This window comes from Dipodomys merriami, unplaced genomic scaffold (assembly GCF_024711535.1).
Source record: "Dipodomys merriami isolate MVZ:Mamm:240054 unplaced genomic scaffold, mDipMer1.0.p SCAF_11, whole genome shotgun sequence".
Classification (NCBI taxonomy): Eukaryota; Metazoa; Chordata; class Mammalia; order Rodentia; family Heteromyidae; genus Dipodomys; species Dipodomys merriami.
The window spans coordinates 18,754,878-18,778,820 of record NW_027202382.1 but is presented as its reverse complement, the minus strand read 5'-3'; the positions used below and the strand labels follow the sequence as shown (position 1 = coordinate 18,778,820).

The 23,943-nt window shown below is 49.6% G+C and overlaps 1 protein-coding gene across 1 annotated transcript in view; it reads right to left on the bottom strand.

Annotated features, from left to right (window-relative positions):
• The window catches only part of Col15a1 (collagen type XV alpha 1 chain), a 94,831-nt gene that overhangs the window by 49,247 nt on the left and 21,641 nt on the right, over positions 1 to 23,943 (bottom strand). The window contains exons 3-8 of the mRNA XM_070010567.1: positions 13,040 to 13,587; positions 12,025 to 12,099; positions 10,258 to 10,338; positions 6,590 to 6,734; positions 3,464 to 3,576; positions 1,133 to 1,267 (exon numbers count right to left, since the gene is read on the bottom strand). Of these exons, the coding sequence (XP_069866668.1) occupies positions 1,133 to 1,267; positions 3,464 to 3,576; positions 6,590 to 6,734; positions 10,258 to 10,338; positions 12,025 to 12,099; positions 13,040 to 13,587 (1,097 nt within the window). The remainder of the gene's footprint in view (positions 1 to 1,132; positions 1,268 to 3,463; positions 3,577 to 6,589; positions 6,735 to 10,257; positions 10,339 to 12,024; positions 12,100 to 13,039; positions 13,588 to 23,943) is intronic.

Below are 23,943 nucleotides of genomic sequence, written 5' to 3'. Positions count from 1 at the left end.
CTGTCCCTTCCAACCTCCAATCTCAGCACAACACCCTCAGTGTGGAGCACACCCCGCCCCCGCCCCACCCATGCTTGCACTCTAGAGCTTTCTGCTCTCTATAACCTGGTACCACCCGACTGTCAGCTGTTCCACATCCCCAAACTGCTCTCTCCGATGTCACCCAGTCACATTGACAGGTCAGTGTACACTTCCCAGTCCCCAGTCACCAGGACTCTGGGCAGGATTGGACATGATCAACCACACCCCAGAAGCCCTAAGAGCCACAGCTAATCTGACCCCAATACAGAATCCAATCCTTCCCCTGAATCTGGCTGACCCCCCCCCATTCCTCTCTCTCTCAGAAGTCAAGGGGCTCTTTCTAGAGTTTTAGTCACAGTACAATCTCTTCTTTGTTTCCTGCCCTTCAGTGGCCCTTCCCCTCTACTGGCTCTTCTTGGTCTTCTCAGTAGGGCACCAAAGTCCTCAATCATCTCAGAAGTTTCTCCTGTCCCAGGTCCCCAACCCCAGGCTCACAGCTGACCCTGTGGTGTAGTGTACATCTTTATTCCCTGTGACATCTCCAGGCCTTTGCTCTTGTTCCCCTTCATGGAATCTTCACCCACTTCCACCTGCCCTAGTTACTCTAGTCAACCCAGGTGGACTTTCCATTGCCCTGACGCCCAAGGCTTTGGAGCCCATACTGGGGCTTGAACTCAGGCCTGGGTGCTGTCCCTTCAATTGTTTTGCTCTTAAGCCATGGCTCTACTTCCATCATTTTGTTAGTTAAGTGGAGATAAGAGCCTTGCAGGCTTTCCTGCCTGGGTTGGCTTTAAACTGTAATCTCCTCATCATAGCTAGGATTACAGGTGTGCACCATTGACTCATAGTGCTCCCAGATCATAGAAAGTGGCTTCCACCCTGTCCTTCTAACAGTGGTTCATGTCTTTCAGAACTAAGTCTATCCACCAGTTCCAAATGAAGTATGTGGCAAATGTCTGCAGAACAAGCAATCTATGCCTCAGCCAGTCGCTCGGTGCCCATACACTCAGCCCCAAAGTGTGCCATAGAAGATGAGGAAGGCCAGTGTCCACTTCCACCAGGTGATTCATGCCTGGTGCAGGTAAAACAGAGCATGTACTGAGCTACTTACTGGACTTGCCACTTCTCCTGGGTTCTGGGTAGACATGGCCAGGATCAGTCTCCCAGTGGGCACATTGCTAACCTCTGCTGCTTGGGCATCGGTGACAGACACCGTAGCTTCCTTTTCTGTAGTGGCTGTTGATCCCTGGAAAGAAAAGACCCAGTCACTCAGCCATTGGTCCTTTGCCTGTGACGGGAGAGGATGGAGCACTGGACATCTCCCCAGCAGCCTGCATGTCCATAGCTTCTTCAAGTACACCACGTCTGTGATGTCACCACAGTTCTATACTAGTCTCTGGCCACAGAATCCAGGATTTAGAGAGAGACAGCAGTAGAGAAGCCTATTTGCTTTGTCTCATTCTGGTGATTGCCTCCACCCCATCCCTAGCCAGCCCTCTCCAGCTCTGTGCATTCTGTCTGGCCGGAGGGACCTCCCACACCCTCTCTCCAAATCCCAGCCATGCATATGGACAATGACTTTGCTCTCCATAGTGCTTTGAAGATGTGTAGACAGCACTTGTCTTCTTCAGTCTCTGCTAATCCCAACATGCCTGCTTCTTTGTGACTCAGTTTCCCCTCAGCAATGCACAAACAGGTTCTCCAAAGGTTACACAGCAAACAGGAGACTGGGAATAGAGAAGCCTTGGCAACCATGTTTATTTCTGTCTTCTCATTTTAGTTTAATTACTTAATAAAAACAATAGTTCCTAAGTCAGGTGCTAGTGGCTCATACCTAGCTACTTGGGAGGCCGAGATCAGGAGGACTGTGGTTCAAAGCCAGCCCAATAGAAAAGTCTGCAGCTCCCCAGAAAAGCGCAAAGTGTCATCCCAGCTACATCAGGGTAGAAAGACTCTAGCTCAAAAATAAACAGCATGACCTAGAGGCATAGCTCAGTGATAGAGTGTCTGTCTAGCAAATGCAAGGCTCTGAGCTCCTATACTACAAAAAAATAAATATCTCCTTTAGATGCTAAATACATGACAGTAATCAAAGGAGGGTGGATCTCCTTATTGCAGGACTTCTCAGAGCCTATACAAAGGTGTAGAAGGAAACGTTTTCAGCCTTAACTGATTTCAGAACCCTTTTTCATAATAACCTGTCAAGTACATGTAGACTTACTGTCCACCAAAATAGAAGGTGATATCTCAGGATAGTAAATGAGACTCCCAGTGACTCAAGGTTAGCACGGCCCCCAAGGGCAAGTAGAATTCTACAAGCACTGGTAACTTCCACATGTTGAAGGACATGGCCATTAGCTGCTTAGAGGCCAGCTAAGACACAGGTCACTGGCTGTGGTCCACCTCCTGCCTCTGGGCACTAAAGAGATTCACAGTATTCACTGTGGCTGGAGTGCTTGGCGAGGAAGAATTCCTTTGTGGAGAATCTCCAATGTGTTGTGGCTTTCCAACTCCCTACCCACCACTACACACCATCTGGTGAACTGCAATGAATCCATTGGGGAGTTAGGAGACACAAGGACGGCCCTATAATTCTCACAGGAAGAACAAAGGCAGAAGCTGGAGCATGCAGGTCCCAAGGGGAGAGAGAGGATTGGGAGGAGACCAGTCTGAAGTTGTTTAACTGAGAATCCACAAGCTCTAACCCCTCCAAGGGGCACTGGCTAAGTCCATCTTGAAGTGGACTTAGCCCAAAGACACACACACACACACACACACACACACACACACACACACACACACACACACACACACACACACACACACACACACACACACACACACACACACACACACACACACACACACACACACACACACACACACACACACACACACACACACACACACACACACACACACACACACAGAGTCTGCAAGTGCCTACATATGTGAAGCACTATGGGGAGGGGAGGGGGATTGAACTCAGGCTTGCCAGGCTGGCTCTCTACCGCTTGAGTTATTCTTCCTTTCACTTCTTTATGTTGGTTATTTCCAACATAGAGTTTTGCTTTATATTCGGCCAGCCTGGTCTGTTATCCTACTTGCCTTCCCCATGTCACAGGGAATGACAGGTGCTCGCCACTGTACCCAGCCTTTGTGCTGGTTGAGATGGAGTCTCACAAACTTTTACACCTGGGCTGGCCTCAAACTGTGAGGTTCTACACAATAGCACTGACACACCTGCAGTTAAAGGTTCTCTCTTGAAGATAGAACCCAGTGGCTGAGGGGGCTGTGGTCTATCACCAAGACAGAGTCACTGTCGGTGAGATTCAGCTAAAACCTCAGGTTGTCTATGGTGCCCAATGAAAGTCACCATCAAGTTGGAAACAAGTGAACAAGTCCACATGGACTCACCAAATGAAATTTATCATACACTCACCTGCTCCTCAGTGGCATCAAGGAAGGCCCCACTCCCTGAGCCCATGTCAGGAATAGGGTCACCATCCACAGGGTGAACCCCCTCTAGTGTGTCATTCAGGATCTCCCCAGACCCTAGAGGAAGACAGCATTCTGAAATTAGTAACTACATTTCACAGCCTTGGAGAAGTGTGAAGTCTCTCTTCACCTACACATTTGGAGAGATGTCTGTACTACTGTAATGTAGGAATGGAGGGGAAAAACCAAGCTGTAGAACAACATGGCAAAGTTATAGATAGTCCTGGTGGTTTCCATCCTGGGCTTTGGCACTTCCTCCCTGGCTAGAACCCTGCTTTCCACTTCCTGGAATAGTAACCATGCTATGGGCAAGTTGTTTAGCCTGCACCTAATGCTCTGCCTTTACAAATGGGAGATCACTTCCTAACTCCTAGGATTGTTTTGAGGATTATTAATCAGGAGGATTTGTTTGTTCAAGAAAACTATAAATGAAATCCCTGGCAGACAGAAAGCAAGTAATAGATATTTGTTGTCATTGTGGCTCTGTATTTGTAAAACAAGAAAAAAGTGCACGTGAGGGTATATGTTTTATCATTGTTATATACACATACTCAATAACATGTGCATTACCACATAACAATTATTAACATGTACATGTGTACGTTTGTGTGTCTATACATTTATATATCCACTTGGCCAAACCACACTGGTTCATACTGGTTTCTTCCAGATGATAGGAGTGGAAAAAGAGAAAATTATTATCTTGTTGTTGTTCCTACAACTGCATAGTGATTAAATTACTACCACATGCATGAATTCCTTTTGCAATTAAGAAAATGAAGTCCTAAAGCAAGGAAGAAGGAAAGGCATTAAGCATGGTGGCTGGGCACCAAGTCAAGTGTGTCCACACAGACTCCCCTGCTAGGATGATTACTGGTCCTCCCTACAAGGACCTCACACACCACCTGGCTGCTGGTGGACCTGGTCAAGATTTGATGCCACATTTTCTCAGCTTCCTCACTAGCATCCCACAGCAGAGATCCTGCTCTGATCAGCACTTTAACACATTATATTACTATTATCATTATTATTTTCTTTTTTTTCTTTTCTTTTCTTTTTTTTTGGTCAGTCATGGGGCTTAAACTCTGGGCCTGGGTGCTGTCTCTCAGCTCTTCAGCTCAAGGCGAGTGCTCTACTGCTTGAGCCACAGTGCCACTTCCAGTTTTCTGAGTGGTTTAATGGAGATAAGAGTCTCATGGACTTTCCTGCCTGGGCTGGCTTTGAACTGTGATCCTCAGATCTCAGCCTCCTGAGTAGCTAGGATTACAGGCGTGAGCTATCGGCACCTGGCTTGTTTTCTTTTCTTAATTCCATTCTGCAGGAGAATATGGTCCCACAGAGTGTAGTGGCTGGGAGGGGCACTGTATCCAGGTCAGATCCTCAAACACTCAAACACATCCACCCTATGGACAAGACTATCAGCGCATGCTCATATCTTTTAAACTGTGACCACTGGGGCTGAGAAGGTGGCTCAATGGTAGAGTGCTTGCCTTGCATGCATGAAGTCCTGGGTTCGATTCCTCAGCACCACATAAGCAGACAAAAAAGCCGGAAGCGGCGATGTGGCTCAAGTGGTAGAGCACTAGCCTTGAGCTGAAGAGCTGAGGGACAGTGCCCAGGCCCAGAGTTCAGGCCCCACTACTGGACCCCCCAAAAAAACAAAAAACAGAAAACTGTGACCACCAGGGGGTGCTGAGAAAACAGCTGTTAAGTCCCAGCCCTGAATCCTGACCCTCTGGGTAGATGCTCTCTGGGAAAAGGTATAGAACAAATATTGTCCTAGCTAGGACAAAGGAGTACAGGCTCTTTTCTTCCCACCATCTGGATGGATTGTTTGCACAACACAAAGTAGAGGAAGGTTTCAGCTAGCTCCAGGGTTTCCCTCTGGCCATTTGTCCACTGGGTAGAGAGGAAGGTTCACCCCCAAGTACAGAGGAGCTGTGCTAGGGTCTGAGTCCCAGCTCTCATTCAGATCTTGCTCCCTCGCACTAGTGAAGCCCTCAACCCAGCCCCACAGCTCTGCCGCTCCTTGCCTTTCATTTTAAGATCCCAAGTCCACCTAAGAGAAGAGTATCAGCTATTCATAAACCATGTCCAGGACGACCGGGCTTTTGCTAATGGTTCTCTGCACAGACAGGCCAGCAGGCAGAGGTCAGAGCCCTCGTTGAGAAGCCAGGGGACTTGCTCTCCTCCCAGAGTTGCCACGGACCTGCTGGGTGACTAGAGCGGTCCCTGTCCGTTTCTGGCCATCAGCTATCTGACCTGATCCTCTAAGGATCAGAATGAGTGGGGATTCTGGTGTCATGCCAAGCCTTAGGCTGCATGCTGTGGGCATGTCATTTACTCTTTCCAAGGGCCCGGTTTTCTGCCTAGAAAATAGTGGCTGACAACTAGGAGAGTTGCTGTTGAGATGGTATTCAATTAACAATTATGATTCTTACACACTTCTCCATAAAACCCCAGGAGAAGTGGAATCTGGAAGTTAAAAGTTCAGGTACGGTGGGGGGGGGTGGGGGGGGAGGATGGCAAGGGATGGGAAGGGGAAACAAAGGAGGAGGCAACAATGCTTGATAAGAAATGTACTCATTACCTTGCCCATGTAATTGTAACCCCTCTGTACAGTATTTTCACAATAAAAAATAAAATAAAATAAAAGCAAAAAAAAAAAGTTCAGGTATGTGAGATCCAGTGCCATTTATAGGCTATGTAGTATTGGCTGGGTTACTTTCTTCTTTGTGATTTAGTTCATCCTATTAGATGAGGACCATTATAATTTCTTTCTTAACCAGGTGCCCGTGGCTCATGCCTGTAATCCTTGCTACTCAGGACGCTGAGATCTGGAGATCACACACGTGCATGCATGCGTGTGCAACACACACACACACACACACACACACACACACACACACACACACACACACACACACACACACACACACACACACACACACACACACACACACACCTTCTTTCTTGGAGGATGGAAGAAAGGTGAGATATGAGGTTTTATGTGACCCGATGACCTGGCCCACCTGGACACACAGTAGTCACTATGAAAAGCACCACTTGCCTTGCTCAGGGATGCTGTGTGGAGTGATGATGCTCATGTTGGTTTCTGGGGTCCCCTCTGGCATGGGTTCACCAGAAAGCTCCGTGTCCTCAAAGGGAGAGGAAGTTGGAGGTATGTTTAGGGGTTCAACATTTGCTTCTTCAGGCTGGAGAGAAATAAGACCCCCCCACACACAGAAAAGATTTACTTCACAGGAAAAAAAAAACCCCGAAGATAATTTAGTTACAAAGTCCTGAATAAGCTCAGAACACCAAGCCCACTCAGTGGCTGGGGCTTTATAAGCAAAGGAGAGCTGAATACTCCTTATTCAGTTTTCACCTTTGGAAATTACTGGCCCCACTTTCCCCACAAAGGAAGTAGCTAAGGTTCAGTGTAGAGAAATAACCTGCCTAGCACAACTTCGCTGCTGGATAGACAGACAGATAGCTGGGCTTCGAGTGAGGTTCGACTGCAAGAACTGAACCTTTAGGTCCCAAATGCTGGGCTCCTAAGCTCCCCCCTGCTGGTGGGCAGAGGTTCCCCACGAAGTTCTGACGTGAAGGAAGTAACTTTCAGGTATGAGGATACAGAACTGATGCTCGGCTCCCAGCTCTGAAATCTTGGCAGCTGAACACAGCAGATTTATTTCTTATTCACCTCACAAGCCGTGGATTCCAGCTCCTACCCTTATCACCTTGTGCTCAGAAAATGATGAGGTCTTTTGAATGCTGACAAGCTCGTTGTTAACACAAATTTGTGGACCTCACTGCAGACCTACCAGATGACTGGGTAAGTAGTCTAAACAAGCATCTTTATTAAAGACTCCCAATTACCATTTATAATAACAAAAAAATTTTAAGACTCCTTTCCTATCTGGGCACTGGTAGCTTACACCTATAATTCTTGCTACTCAGGAGGCAGAGATCTGAGGATCAAGGTTTGAAGCCAGACTAGGCATCAAAGTCTGTGATACTCTTATCTCCAAATAACCACCAGAAGGCTGTAGATCAAATGGTAGACCACCAGCCTTGAGTAAAAAAGTTAAGTGACAGTGCTCAGGCCCTGAGTTCAAGGCCCAGTACTGGCACCAAAAATAAAAAATAAAAATAGAAAGATTTCCCTTCCCGCCCCTTCACACTTAGTCATAAGCAGTTTGGATCCCCAGAGTTGAGAAACAGGGTATGTGAATGCTAACTAAGCATAAGATAGAATGTTCCAGAAATGCAAAGATATGTCAGAAAAGATTCCGCAAGACAGACAGGAATGAAGTAACAGAGGCCCTCACCCTAAATGGGGAGAAGAGCAAGGAAGGCCTGACCCTCCAGGCAATTCCTGGTTCAGTCTGCTGCTTATGCTCACATGTTGGAGGTTGGCAGGCTGGGAAAGGCGGAGCATGAGGAAGTGAGATTTAGTCCAAGGAAGAAGCCAGACAGAGGAGGGAGGGAACTGTCTGACACCAAGAGGGATGTGCCCCATCCCGGAGGGGGGGCTGCAGAAAGAACCTGCCTTAATAAAACCACAGAATTCTTTGACGAAGTGATAAAGCGGAAGTCCCCAGCTCAGGATGATGTGACAGAGAGCACGCTGGTCCAGGAGCCCAAGATTTGGCTCTACCACCTTCAGGTTGTGAGGCCTGGTCAGGCTCTCACTGCTCTGGTGTAGAACAGATTCCAGAATACCTTTCAAGCCCAGCATTTGGCAGTGCAGGAACCACACCTCTGTGGAGGAGGGGCTCAGGCAGAAGAGATGCTGAGGATCAGGGCAGACATGAGGGTCAGGACAGCAGCTCCAGAACTCCCAGGCCTAGCCCCCTGGCCCTGCAAGCAAGAGTCCTCTCAATGACAGAGGGCAGCCACGGTGTTTGACACACCCACCTGCCCCAGCTGTCAGCCAACCAAGAAGCAGGTTGCAGAAGGGGGTGCCAAGAAGAATAAGGTATCAGTCAGGTGGCAGTGGCTCACACCTGTAATCCTAGCTATGCAGAAGGCTAAGATCTAAGGATCGTAGTTGGAAGCCAGCCAGGGCAGGAAAGTCTATGAGACTCTTACCTCCAATAAAACTACCAAAAAAAATAAACAAACAAGCAAACCAGAAGTGGAGGTGTAACTCAAGCAGTACAGTGCTAGCCTGGAGGAAAAGTTGTTCAGAAACAGTGCCCAAGCCCTAAGGACCAGTACCAAAAACAAAACAAAGAATAAGATACCAACACTATACTTACACCTCCCCTCTCCTAATCTTCATAAGATGACTGCTCAGTGGTAAACAGCATAAACACCCACCCAGGGCTGCCACGTGCCACAAACTATCTGAGTGTCTCATAGTCAGTTCATCTAACCCTTGGCACTTGCCACCAAAAGGAAGCAGAGAGGAGGCCAAATGTGAACAGGTGATCACTTGTTGAAGACCAACAGCTAGCAAGCCACAGAGTTGGGCCTCATACCTGGTGAACACTCTGATCTGCAAAAACTCCTTTTAAAACCAGCTAGAAAAGTAAAATTGGGGAAAAACTAAAATTGCTGGAGAAACGACCACAGGCAGCCATTCACCAGCCACTCGTTCCTCCTCACTTCTCCAGATCCTCAGCGCCCTCTGTGATGATGTGGTCTCACGGCTGCCCCAGCATCGACAGCGCCTTGTTCTTGGAGAGGACCCAGGCTGGGAACCAGCCCAGCTGGGCTTGAGTCTTGACCATGGCCGCTGACTCTGACAGCATCACCTGACCCTCCGGGGTGCCCACTTCCACACCTGTAAGTGCTCTACACCCATCACTGTGACTATCTCAGACTTTCAAACGCTACTGCCCTTTCCTGTCCCTCTCTGAGGACACCCTGGGTCCTTGGCCTCCCTCTCGACTATAGGCTGGTACACTGGGAAGTAACCTCAGGCTCAAAATCTCAAGGAGACCCCTCTGGCCCATAGGGAGCAGCAGGAGACCTGCGCTCCAGCCCAGCCCATCCAGGAGTCCTGGGCCTGTCTCTTCCCCTCCCTGGACCTCAGTCTTCCCATCCTACCAAGGGCAGTTTTCTGTATCTTTCTATGTAGGGAGAAAGGTGATCTCAAAGTCCTTCAAGCACCAGCAGACAGTGGTCTTCTCATGCAGCACCCTCTTGCTCAAGGTCTATAATTATGCCCATCTCCCTGCTGTCTCCCATCAGAGATGACTTCCCATGAAATACGGGCTCCTTGCTGTCCCCACAGGTAGACTCAGAACTGTTGGAGCCATTCCTCTTCCTCACCACAGGGCACATTCCCAAGGGGAGGAGGAAGCCTGAGCACCAGGAGGAAGGGTACTTTCCGCACAGGGTCAGGGAGGACTCCACAGCCAAGGTAATAAAAGCCTCATTTAGACCCCTTCCCTCAGCCCCATGCTGCCTCCTCAAACTCTCAGGACAACCTGATCCAGAGGCTTGTTACTTTCACACCGTTCTGCAGAAGAGCAGCTGAAGAGAACAGCCACAGAACTGGAGAGCAGCAGAGCACAACCGCTGCCTATGGACAGCTTCCATGGCCATACGCACAGGGTGGCCCTGAGCAACAGGCATGCCAGCTCACCTGGGGGATTTGAAAAATGCCCACTTGGCCAGTACCCTCCTGGCCTTCCCCAGAGAAGGTTACAGACCCCCCAGCTGGGTCCTGGACACATCCCTGGAAAAGCTAACCCACTTACAAGGCAGCAACCCCATACTCACCGGAGCTTGAGTGTAGGTGATGGCCTCTAGGATCTCAGCCACTGTGTCCATCTCCTGAGATCCACTGGCCTCTCCTGATGCCTGTGGTGAGATAAATCATGCCCCACACCGGGTAGAAGAGCGGGTTACACAGGAGCACAATACACATGGCTTCCCACAGAGGAACCACATGCATGCAGGTATGCCTGTGTGCCTTCATGCACGTGTGGGTATGCACATGTGCCTAAATTAGGTGTGCAAGAAACATGTGCAAACATATGTGGATACACGTGTGCACATATGCCCACATGCATGTCCTTGTGGACATGTGTGTACATATGTGGGCATGCATGGGCATTGTATATACACATACACGTGTGTAAGTGTACATGTGCAAACTTGCAAGTGAAAATGGGAGATGTGTGTATAAGCATCACTACGGACACTCGTGCATATGTTCATGTGTGAGCATGAGTGCAAACATGCATTGCCATGTACATGTGTGTGCACATATAAAAGTGCATGTGTGTGTCTGTATTAGAGACGTCAGCACTAAGAAGACAAGTGCGAAGTGTGTGATTGGCTAGTTGCTTTCTTTCCCTCTGCATTATAATGTTTACAGCTCCTGCAATTTCACCTTCCATTTTGTCCAGGTTTCCTTCACTCCCTATCCATACAAGGCTGTTACTGGAACTCCACCTTCAGAACCATTGCACCCAAACTATGGCTTTCTGTTTGCCATGATTAGCCTCCCAAGGTCACTGAAGCACCTGAATGCTGGGACTTTATTCTAGATTAGCCTTTGCTCTGGGACTCCAGGGTTGTCTCTTCTCCCACCCTAACGCTGGGCAGAAATGAATGCATGACCCCCATAGCTTCTCTTCCGCAGCTCCCTATGAATGTCACAGGCTCAGAATCAAATCCCCATGTCCTACCTGTGAGGGGCTTTCCGGCAAATGTTTTCTTTATTATTTTTACACCTAATTAACAAGATCAACTTATGATTTGTTTAGAGGTTGACATCACCCCAAGAGAAGGAGCAACACAAATCCTCCGGAAACACCGCCCTGTGCTTGTGGCGGACTTTGGCACCATGCCCCATGTCTGCCTGGCAGGCTCTGCAGACAGCGCCCTCTCTGACTGGCTTCCCGCTGTCCCTTCTTCCTCCACTGCTCCTCAGACCTACTAAGCAGGCTCTGATCCCTGCCCTGCACACACACACACACACACCCCTTGCCTTCTGACATTAATCTGTCACTGCATTGAGTCTGTGAATATCCCTCTATCTCCAGCCTCTCCCCGGGGCTGTCACCAGCCCTTGGGGAACCCCAAAGAAGGGAAGGACAAAAGAAAGGAAGGGGTCATTCTTTTCTCCCTGCCCCATGTCTCCCCTCACTGAGGAACTGAGTCACTTGCCAGGCATAAAACCAACCTAAATTTAGGTTCATTTTTATAGGAATTGGCACTCAGAATATCTTAGCATTTTTAGCTCCGATTTTAGAATCCTGGCACCCTTCTTGGCAGCAAAGTTGGAAATCAGGCCATTGGTTGCCACAGACCCAGGAGAACCTAACGCCTTATAAGTCACAAACCCCCATACCAGAGATGGCAGCAGGAGTCTCCTGAAAAAGCAAACTAAGCCCCAAAATAGGACTCGAGGCAGCACTGGCCAAGAGGAGAAATTTTGGAGACTCCAAGATGCTGAAGATTAAGAATTATGGGGTGCCTAGCCTTTCCTGACTGATCCCTGGGGGGATTAACAGGGCCACTGTGGGGTGGGGAACTCACCGATGACTCATGGGCTTCACACAGCTCCTCAGGTGTCCTGGGGTCGGTGTAGATGATGAGCTGTTGTATGGAGCCCTGGGAAAAGCAAAGTGGTCACAAGTCACTAATTACACATCCACAGCACCAACACCAGTGGAAAATGTGTTTGGTTAGAAGAGAAGAAAAGGATGGGTGAGACTGCCCTGCCCCAGGTGCTGATGGGAAGGACAAATCACCCACAGGCCCATGTGACTGAGAGCCCTGGCCTTGGTCCCTTATAACACAAGTTCCATAGCCAGGGAAGTTCTTGCAGAGCACTGTGCTCTGAGCACAGACTACCATAACTGCCTTCTAACTGTCCCCAGGGCCCTCATGTGTCAGCTGAAGTGCAAGTGGCCCTCTCCCACAAAGTGTCTTTCCTGATAGTGCAAAGCTTCCGGGCTGCCACCATTGTCCCCACTTCTGCCCCACCAGCATCCCCACTGGCAGCAAAGTAAGCATGTATGACTGACTCCCCCTACCCCCCAACACCTCAACATTTTCCAGGTTTGGCAGTGCTCAACAAATAAGCCAAACTCAGGCCCACAGCAGCTGGATGTTGGGTTCCAGACTTGAGGTTCTTTCTAGCATAGCAAGCATTCCTTTTTGAGCATATAAGAATAAACGCAGGCTGAGGTCAATGGCTCAGGCTTATAATCTCAGTTACTTGGGAGACTGAGAATTGGAGGATCACAGTTCAAGACCAGGCTGAGCAGAAAAGTCCACTATCTCAATGGAAGAAGCTGGACATGGTGATATACATCTGTTATACCACCTATAGTACGAAGTGAAAAATAAGAAGATGGTCTAGGCACCACATCCAGGTAAGAAGCAAGACTCTACTTCAAAAATAATCAGTGCAAGAAAGGGCTGGAAATGTCACTTAGCCGTAAAGTACCTGCTTAGCAAGTGCAGGGTCCTGAGATCAAATCCTAGCACCACAATAAATAGGAACAAAAATAGTTTCCTGATCTATGGAGAGGTGATTTGAACTCACAGTGAATCTTTCCAGTCCCGTGGCACCTGCATTGCCCACGAAGACCCCTGCACTGGGCTCGAAAGTCAGAGACTGAGAGGACCGCTGGAAAAGCACATGACTGTGCTCTTCACAGTCCATGAGGAGGGTCACTTCCTCATCCTGGACAATCAGGGAAAAGCGGTTCCACTTGCTGGTCATCACGGGCACCGAGAACGCAGCCGCCTCTTGAGACACGTGGGAGCCAGGCTCTGTGTAGTACAGGATGATCCGCTGGCGGCCATCTTCCACACCTGAGAGCCGCAGGCCCAGGTAGATGACCTTCTGGAAGGCATCAGTGATGGCAAAGAGCACACCGCCTTGGGCACTGCTGGGCTTCACCGCCGCGCTGATGGCAAAGTCCCTGAAGAAGGTGGGTGGGATGAGGGTCCTGGCTGGACGACCCACATTGGCACCGGGCCCAAAGCTGTAGGCTGGGAAGCCACCATAGCCAGTGACAAAGGACACAGACGAGGGGAGTGGGACACCAATGAGCTCTGTGAGGTCCAGGTGGCCCTGGGAGGGCAGCTCTGCAGGAGAGAGAAAGATCTTACTGCAGACAGACATCCCACCATGCTGGAACACAATCTTACCTTTCTTGACACTCCCTCATATGAATGTGAAATGGGGTTTGGACTCAGGGCCTGGGCACTGTCCCTGAGCTTTTGTGCTCAAGGTTAGTGCTCTACCACTTGAACCACAACTCCACTTCTGGCTTTTTGTGCTTAATTGGAGATTAAGAGTCTCTCAGCCTTTCCTGGCCCAGCTGACTTAGAAATGGGATCCTCAGATCTCAGCCTCCTGAGTAGCTAGGATTATAAGCATGAGCCACTGGCATCCAGCTGCTTCTAGGATTTTTTAAAAACCAAAGTTCCATAAGTAACTTATAAAGTATTGTATAAAAGTATTCATGCTAGCATTATTTAAAACTTACCTAAATGTCTATCTTTGAGATCTGTTAAATAAATACAACATATGATATATTCATATAATAAAGTATAGTGTGGCCTTTCAAAATAAAACGTGATTCCTTATGGGGTGAGGTGAAGCAATCAATAAGATATAGTAAATAAAAGGTATAGGTATAGAAGAAATAGCTATCAGTTGGAAATAAAATATATCTTAGTATATTCAAATATACAGCTATATGTTATATAACAATGTTCTGGTCAACGATGAGCTGCATAGACATGTTGGTCCCTAAGATTGTTGCTGTCTTAATTGAACTATGCTCTATAATGCTCCCATAATGACAAAATTGATGGACATAATTCTTAGAATTCACCCCTCATGAATGACTGTACATCAATTAATATATTAGAATATCTCCAGGAGGATATACAGGAAACCAGAGCTCAAGAATGTCTGCAAGCTAGACACTGGTGGCTCACGCCTGTAATCCTAGCTACTCAGGAAGGTGAGATCTGAGGATCACGGTTCAAAGCCAGCCCAGGCAAGAATGTCCATGAGACTCTTATCTCCAATAAACCACCAGAAAACCGCAAGTGGCGCTGTGGCTCAAGTGGTAGAGCACTCACCTTGAGCTAAAGAGCTAAGGGACAGTACCAAAGTCCAGAGTTCAAGCACCACGACCAACGAAAGCAAGTAAGCAAGAGAAAGAAAGAAACAAACAAACAAACAAACAAACAAACAAACAAAGAAAGAAACAAAGAAAGAAAGAAAGAAAGAAAGAAAGAAGAAAAGAAAGGTCTGTAAGCAGGTACTGGTGGCTCATGCCTATAATCCTAGCTACTCAGGAGGCTGAGATCTGAGAATCACAGTTCAAAGCCAGCCTGGACAGAAAAGTTTATGAGATTCTTATCTCCAATTAACCACCAGAAAACCAGAAGTGGAGCTGTGGCTCAAAGTGGTAGAGCACTAACCTTGAACAAAAGAGCTCAAGGACAGAGCCCAGGCCCTGAGTTCAAGCCCCATGACTGACCAAAAAAAGAAAAATGTCTTCAAGGAAAGGGATGGAGACCAGAATAGGAGATTTTCTTTTCATGAGACCCTTTCATGCTTTTCTAATATTTTACCATACACACAGTATATAAAAGAAGGACATTTACACAGTTTAAGACATTAACTCCTGTATTCACGTTTAGGAGTTTAAAAACCTGTTCTTGCTTTTTCTGTATGCAGAACTATTACATCTCTACAGAGAAAGAAATGTGCAGGGGGAGGGGGGAATATCCCATTGAGCTATTTCTTTTCATGCTCTAAAGATAAAAGCAACTTCAAACCAAGCTCATTCTGCTTTCTCCTTCTTCTGCCTCAATCAGTGAACAGCTTTTTCTCCAAATCCCCTCTCCTACAGAGGGGAGAGGAGTCCCTTTTGGGAGGGATATTGCGGGTTTAGAAGAGTCCCTGCTCTTGGCTCTGACTCTGCGTAGCATGCACAGTTTCATTCATTTCCCCGGAGTGTCAGGCCCCATCATCGTGAGAGCTCCTTGAGCATCAGAACTGGGTCCCACCCTCCTGGTCTCCCAGCACTCTGGCCTTGGATTTCAGCAGTTGGTCAGGAGCTATTCAGTGGCCAAACCAAATTCCCAGGAGTAACTAGTAATTCTGCAGCAGAAGGGCTAGAGCTCATAACTAGTAACTAGTAATTCTGCAGCAGAAGGGCTCCATTGGCTTGTTTCTAAGTGATATCCTGGCGGGGAGTGGGGGAGTGGGGATGGGGGGGAGGGCCTCAGAGTCAGGTGGGGGATTCTGAGGTCATAGGGGCTGAGAAGGTCCCACTCAGAAGGAGTTTTAAAACAATCTCATATCTGTCCAGGGCCAATACATTGTGGTTTGCTATACATTGGGCTGCTATAAGGTAGAGGGTTTTTTTTTTTGTTGTTGTTGTTGTTGTTTTGTTTCTTTTGTCAGTGGTGGGGCCTGAACTCTGGGCCTGGGCACTGTCCCTCAGCTCTTCAGCTCAAGGCTAGCGCTCTACCACTTGAGCCATAGCACCACTTCCGGCTTTTTTCTGCTTATGTGGTGCTGAGGAATCGAACCCAGGGCCTCATGCATGCAAGGCAAGAAGTCTACCACTGAACCACTTTCCCAGCCCTACGGTAGCATTTTGAAGTAAATTCTATCCTAAGGGACTGTTTTTGGGGAAAAAAAATCATTACATCTATCTAACTGCCTTATTTCACAGACAAGAAAACCTGATCAGGAGACTGAGATCCAAAACTAAGAGACCTATCCAGGAAGCAGTAAATAAAGCAGTGGAGCCAGGGTGGACAGAGACATAATCACGAGTGTCCAGACCTAGCATCCTCCCACTTCCCTGGCTAGCTGGCCCTTCTAGACACTGGTACCTGGACAAAAGAGAGGCAGGCCACAGTGGAGGATGGCCTTGGCTCTGGTGGAGCTGTGTTCCTGTTCAGCCTCTGCCCTTTCCCAAACGCACAGCCTTTGAGCAGGTGAGGTGGGAAGTGCCGGTGCCTGGCACACTTTAGTGATTGGTTTGTGATTGAATTTAAAGGTATAAGCTTAGCAAAGACCACAGTCTTAAGATCTTTCTAAGCAACCCCACCCTGTCGCTCAGGCCTCAAACACGCCAGGGAGGACAAGTGTGCAGGCACTGGGCCACCAGCCTTGTTTCCACTGGCTCAGTCACGGGGAGAACCAGGCCACAAATACAGAGGAAGCCCCAGTCAGCCGGCCCTCTCTCAGCAATGCCCCTCCCTCTGAATGCCTTGTTCCATAGCATGTTGTGGCAGGAGTGACCCTGGCCTGGAGTGACCCATGCTCAGAGCCTGCTGGCTCATTTTTTCACTTGGCCTTCAGCAGAAAGGCCACCTGCTCAGGCCGCCACCAGGGAGAGGAGAACTCAGGAGCCAAGAGAAACAGGCCCAGCAACTGGGTCCGTGAGCTTTGTCCTGGGATAGCTCTGTGCTGGGACAAAAGGGAAAGGCGGAGCTCACAGCTAGTGGGGAGACAGCTGGACATCCCAGAGGGCTGAGACTTGCAGGGGGGGGGGGGGGAGCCGGGGAAGGAAGGAGGAGGGGGGTGGGGGGATGGGGGGATGGGGGCGGGGGTCAGTGCTCCGGGGGACTGCCATGGAACTCTCCATCTCAGGATCTCAGAGGGGTCCACACTCATCTGAGTATAATATTTCTATCTCAGAGACCAGCTGTGTGCTTTGAATACAATATATCTAAAATGTTTCCCAGGTTTCACAAGGGGCAGAATGAGTAATAGTCCGCTATGTCTCTATTTTTTTTTAAATCTAGCTATTTCTCCAATTGTCATACTGGAAAGGTCCAAGAATCCTGGATGAGTTCAAACTTCATACACCAACAGCTCTGTGTACCATTCCTTCTACTCAAGGAACTACTTCTCAGGTCACAAGGCCTAGCGGCACTGTCTTCTCCTCTTCCATGAAGTCTTTCCAGACTACTTTATCCATTAGCCCAGACACCTTCCTTTCTGCCCTTGGCTCTGACTCTATACAGCCTATATAGCTTCACAGGGGCAGCAAACTCACCATCCCTGGGAACTTTATGAGAGTTGATGCTGGGTCCCACCCTCCTTGTGATCCCAACACCCTGGCCCCCATCCTCAGTAGGTGCTCAGGTCCTGCTTGCTAGCTGAACTAAATTCCAGGCTTAGAGTCTGAGGCCTGGGGAGGCACAGTGCCACAGCCCACATTGACCCTCCTCCCTGCATGCTTGTTCATCCCTTGGCACCCTTTTCCCATCTCTCAGGAAGCCCACCTGGGAGGCCCACGGCCTTTCGGCAAGGGCAGGTCCGTAGAAAGGAAGGTGGGGGCAGGTAGAAGGAGGCAGGAACTCTCAAGTTCAGTCCTAGCTTTGCCACTGATTCTGTCTGGGCTCCTGGAAACACTGAGCCCTTTCCCTGTCTGCACAGGGTTAGACAAGAGAGACTCCAGGATATACATCTACTGTGACACGTCACTGCTTTTAGATACTTCCTGGGAGTGGATCTCACCTCAGTCTTTCACTTCATTTTCAATGAGGATTTTTTTCAACATTTTGAATTCATGAATTCGATCACATGTCAAGTCCTCATACCAGGCCATGAGTCATGCTGAATGTACGGAACTGAACCCTGAATGTACGGAACTGAACCCTGAATGTGTGTCATCAAGAAGCTCACTGTAGCTGCCTACTCAGGAAGCTGAGATCTGAAGAACCACAGTTCAAAACCAACCCAGGCAAGAAGGTCCATCAGACACTCTTATCTCCAATTTATTACCAAACAGCCAGAAGTGGAGCTGTGGCTCAAGTAGTGGAGCACTAGTCTGGAACAAAAACAAAAAAAGTTCAGGGGTAGTACCCAGGCCCTGAATTCAAGCCTCAGGACTGGTATGAAGAAGAAAGAAGAAAGAAGGAGGAGGGAGAAGAGAAGAAACAGCAGCTCGCTGTCTACATGGCTGTTAGACCTCATCCCTTCATCCATCTCACAAGTTCCGGAGCCTTTCATCGCTCCCCAGTGCCTTCAGCATCAAGGCAAAACTCCATTGAATATACCTCTGCTTCATCTCCCCAGTCCCTCACCTTGCCTGTCTTTGTGTTCACTCATGGGACTTCCTCTCCATCCTCTCCCAGATCAGTCTTTAAAAACTTCCTCAATCCACCCCAACACACAGGAGCCCCACTCCTTCCCTATAACCAGGGCATCCTCCCTTCTCAGGCCTTGAGCAACGTGGCAAGAAGGAGGGGCAGAGGGAGACAGCTGGGCCACGCTGTCCTGGACTGCCTCTTTGATTCAGACTCTAAGGCAAGATTTCAAGGTGGCTCCTCCCCAGAGTTCAGAGACATCAGACCGTTTAGAGATGAACCAGGCAAAGGAAAATATGAGCTGTCACAGCAGGGTGCCACTTTTCTCCCAAGGGTCCACAGTCAGCTCCCATGGAAACCAGGACAGAATGCCAGCACTGAAGAAACAAACAGGGCAGGGTTCAGGCTTTTCCTTCCAGAGGTGGCAGCAAGGGTGTGGCCAGAGAAAGTAAAGGATGGAAACCTTCCTCCCTCCTCCTCCTCCTCCTCCTCCTCCTCCTCCTCCTCCTCATCCTCATCCTCATCCTCTTCTTCCTCCTCTTCCTCCTCCTCCTCCTCTTCCTCCTCCTCCTCCTCTTCCTCCTCCTCCTCCTCCTCTTCCTCCTCCTCTTCCTCCTCCTCCTCCTCCTCCTCCTCCTCCTCCTCCTCCTCCTTCTCCTTCTCTTCCTTCTCCTTCTCTTCTTCCTCCTCCTCCTCCTCCTCCTCCTCCTCCTCCTCCTTCTCTTCCTCCTCCTCCTCCTCCTCCTCCTCCTCCTCCTTCTCCTCCTCCTCCTCCTCCTCCTCCTCTTCTTCTTTTCCTCCTCTTCTTCTTTTCCTCCTCAGGGATGCCTGGTGCCTCTCCCTTCCCCACTGGGGCTTGGTTTCCCCTTTGGGACAATGGGCTGTGGGGTCCTGAAGCAGCCCTGTGAATTGGACTTGGCTGTCGAGCCTTGCTCCCCCAGGGAACTGAATCTGGCCTTGCGAAACTCCCTCACACAGATGATCTTCTAGGCCCAGTGCCACCGGCTGGTACTGGTCAGCAGTTAAGATCCCAGGAGGCTACGGAGAGTGCCTCTGGCTCCAGGTTGATGCTGGCTATGGAGAAATACCAGGAGAACTGAGAGAGAAATGGGAAAATTGAAGTGGACCTGCCACCACCGGGTACAGCAGTGGCCCCTAGTGGCCTCATGGGGACCTGTGCCTCCTTCCCACCAGAGCTGAGGGGCCTGGCTAGTGCCTGAGGGCAGAGAGGGACTAGGACCCCAACAACAGAGCCATGGGCAGAGATCTGTAAGGACCCAAGAGGTCTGAGGTCATACAATGAGCCACAGCTAGGCCAAGCCTAGAACCCAGACACCTGGCTCCACTGTTCATCCCTACACCTGGGAGGTCAAAGGTGACCCTCCCTATGTCTCTCCCATTCCCACCCATGCCTAGAAAGACCAACAGCACCCTTTAATCTGCTCCACACGTGTCCAGGGCCCGGGATCCAGAGGAGCCTATGGGGGCTATAGCTTGGGGCTGGAGCCACAAGCTAAGGATGTAGAGAAGAAGATGGGATGCCTTCTCAGAACCCCAACCGGCCTCTCTGGCTTGGAATTCCTTGTACTTAGCCTCAGGAAGTTAGGTGCTCACCAGAGCACTCAGCTGCCCAAGTGCTGGGGAAGTTCCACAGAACCCCAGTGTCCTTCCTCCTTGCCCCTTCCCAGGCCATTCTTTCTGGGCGCAGAACTTCCTGTACCTTCTCTGGCCTGTTCTTTGCTTCTCTTCTGGATACCCCTCCCCAGAGGTACCCCGAGTACTCATGTGTGCCAACATCAGACTTCCTATGGGTATCTCTCTCACCTCCCTGGAGAAACGGGAAGCTGGGAGTTCAAATAGCACCAGACTCTACAGAAAGAATGTCGCATGCCCAATGGATATCATGGAAGGATATCTATTTCTGCCGGGCTAGAGAGCTCACACCACTCACCCGGTGACCTTGATCATGGCAGTCTTTGGGGGTTCTTCTTCATGTTGAATGGAACCATATCTCCCTGTGACGCTCTGATCTCTGGAGACCACACAAGTCGGCTACCACATCTGCACCATGATTTATTAGATGTCCCACAGGTGCTGTTCAGGGCCTAGCCTATGAGGCAGACTCTGTGGCCAACTCAGCTATCCCCTTGCCTCTCCAGGTCTTGTCAGCTACAACATCTACAAGAACAGAATCAGGAACTACATGTTTCCCCAAGGCCTTAGCTCAATCTGAGGGCATCCAATCCCTCATCCTCTACATCTGTGTCCAGGTTTCCTAGCCACCCTTGACTGCCACTTCCGTTAGGCCACAGCCTTCAGGCCTGGAAGAACTGTCTCCTACAGGGACCAGGACAAACCCAGCCCTCCCCACAGACTTCCTGGTCTCTGGACAGCACACCTTGGCCAGGGCCATTGAGCACCTTACCCAGGGAAATGTTACAGCTGTGCCTGTGAGGAAACAATCTCACTCAGGCTGGAGGCCCCAGGGGTCTGGGGCCTTACCTGACTCCCTTCCTGAAGCCATGAACAGCCCACTTCATGCCACCCAGCCTCCGTCTACACCCAGCAAAGAGCAAGAGGTTCTTAGAAAAACCGACCACCCAAAGCATTTCTTAGAAGAAGAACTGTTTCCCTGCCAAGGACAAAATCCTGAACCAACTTAGAAAGGAGACCTGGCTGAGCAACAATCAAAGACCCCATTTTTCTGAATTACAGAAGAGCATTTTTCTACATGTAAACTTAGAACGCCTCCTTCCCCTTTCCGGTTTTCATATATAGCAAAGGAATTTCCATGTTCAATGAAGTTACTGTGTAAGCGCTCCCTCAAGCTCACTCTCTTCTCCCACTTTTACTCTCTCGAGTTCTCTTTTAGTTTTCTCTATAGTTCTCTCTTCTCTGTGTCTCTTTCTCTCTCTCTCTTTCCCTCCTTCTCTGTCTCTGTCTCTCTGTCTCTCTTTCTCTCTATCTCTCCTTTCCTCTCTCCCTCTCTAAGAAACCAGTGATTAGAAGGGAGGCAGCACTGGAATGCATGGGACAAAGTCCCTACCTGTCTAGCACCCTGTCTAGTTTCCAAAGCACAGAGCCTTCTCTCACCTGTTCTACCAGAAGGGAAGCAAGACATGGAACATTCTCTCCTTTAGCAGAGGAGACAATCAAGCCCCAGAAAGAGGACCCAAAGCCCCACTTAGATCCCTAGCCCCGCCACTGGCATTGAGCCTCCCTTCTCATGGCTCTCTTTGGTCACTGCCCCTACCCCTCCACCTGGACCCTCCCATGTCCTCTCACAGGATGCCAAGGGGGCTCCCTGGGTGTGGACTGTGCCAGCTCATCTCTCAGTGCTCAGCGCAGGGCTCTGGCAAAGGTGATCTGTGAGTGCCTCAAATGATAAGGTACAACACTGCCTCTGGCACTTCTCAAAGTTAGGCACGCCTGACTCTATGAGGTAGATGATCCTCGAGTCCCCAGATCCCAGGTTAGACAAGTAAGGCCTGGAGAAGTGAGACTATGGTTCCGAGGCCTTGAGGTAAATGCATGACTGGAGCTGGGATTCCCACAGGAGTAGGCAGGATGGTATGGTAGAAAGGGCCCTGCCCTAGCCATATATCACACCTGCGCCTCCTGCCTGGCTCCTTGGAAGCAGAATCTTCTAGCATATAGCCTGGTTGGGTCTGACACCCTTGCTCCAGTTGACAGCCACAGGTAAGAGTTGGCTGGCTGTACTTTTGGCATCAGACTGATCTGGATTGAGTCTTCAGTCTGTTCCTGCCTGGCTGGGTGACCTTAGACAGACTGCTTTGCCTCTCTGGGCTGGAAACTGTGCCGTGGGACAGCCAGCGACCCAGGATCACGGGACCATCAGGAGGAGCGTGGCCAGGACCGGGTCTGGCACAATCCAGCACTTGGTACAGTGGGAGTCCTAGCAAACTTGGCCAGGGGCTAACATGGGGCGGGGCACTCCTGACTCCCCATACACAGATGCCCAGTTCAGCCTCACAAACACCAGCCATCTGGGAACCATTACACACATCCTAATTGGATCAATCAGGCCAGAGAACAGAGCACTGTGGGGTTCTTCCTGCAGAGAATGGGGTATAACCCTCTTGTTCTGTGACCTGAGACTGTCTGCTAGCACCCCTCACACTCCTGCACACGCACACACACACACACACACACACCTGTGCACACATACACTAGCCCCTCAGTCCTGGCAGAGATCAACCTCAGTACAAGAGCTGTATCTTAAGTGTCAGGAAGTGTCTTGCTGCTTTGCCACCATGACAGCCCTTTAGCCCTCCCTTTACCCCACTGTTCCAGGCCCTGTGGACACCATCAACCCAGAGAGCACACGGATGAGGCGGCACAGGGAAGGCCAGCAGGTGTGGGCAGGTGTGAGCCTCCATGGGCGGCAGGGAGGAGATTGCTATCAATGGTTCTCATGGGGTCGGCCTTTCCTTTTCCATTTAAGGAACAAAGACTCTTTGAGAGGGAGAAGGGCCTGGAAGCCTGCGGATGACATCAACTACAGTGAGTCACTTCACAGCCCGGCCCTGCCTGCCAGGCGGCTCTGGAGGACTTAGCTCCCCGGCTCTGCCAGATAACAGCATGGTAAAAGTACCTGTAGGAGCCGGGGGCCTGGCAGGAAGGAAGCAGGCAGAGGTCTGTGGGGACCTCCAGGCTCAGCATCTGAAGGGGACACAGACCCTCTGCCTGGTGTAGACATTGGGACCTAGGGTTTGCACGACCAATGTCAGGACAGGGATAGGAAAGGAGGGCACAGGGAAAGCCACCACGGGGAGAAGGCAGCCTCTCCGTGGTCTAAGACATACATGCAACACCCAGATTTACACGCATGTCCATATTCACAGACGTACAATCACACAGACTCCTCATAAATGCATGGTACACTCTCAAATGTTCATACCAATCCCACACTTGCAGATTCACACCTTTACTCACACAAACCAACCAACACACTCACACAACACAGCCACCTGGGGCCGTGTGGTCACCATGCATGGAGCCTGCCAGCCTGCTCTCTCAAAACATGATGCCAGCAAGAGCAAATAAATAAATACAAACATCAGACATCTGGCACTTTCCCTGAGCTTGGTATAGGTAGGTGCTCAGCAAATGCCTCTTTCATAAGTGTGCAAATGAGAACACAATACAGTCACATGTTCTGAGCCTGTACTCTGTCCTGGGCAAGTTCCCTCATATAGCAGGAAATGGAGGCACGGAGTAGTTAAATAATTTCCCCAGCTTTTAGATCCTAGAACTGGCGATCTTAAACACTCATGTATCCAATGTGAAGCACGGAGTCTTCTTCTGCAGGAATGTCACTTGAACCTGTGGCTGCCCCCTCCAGGA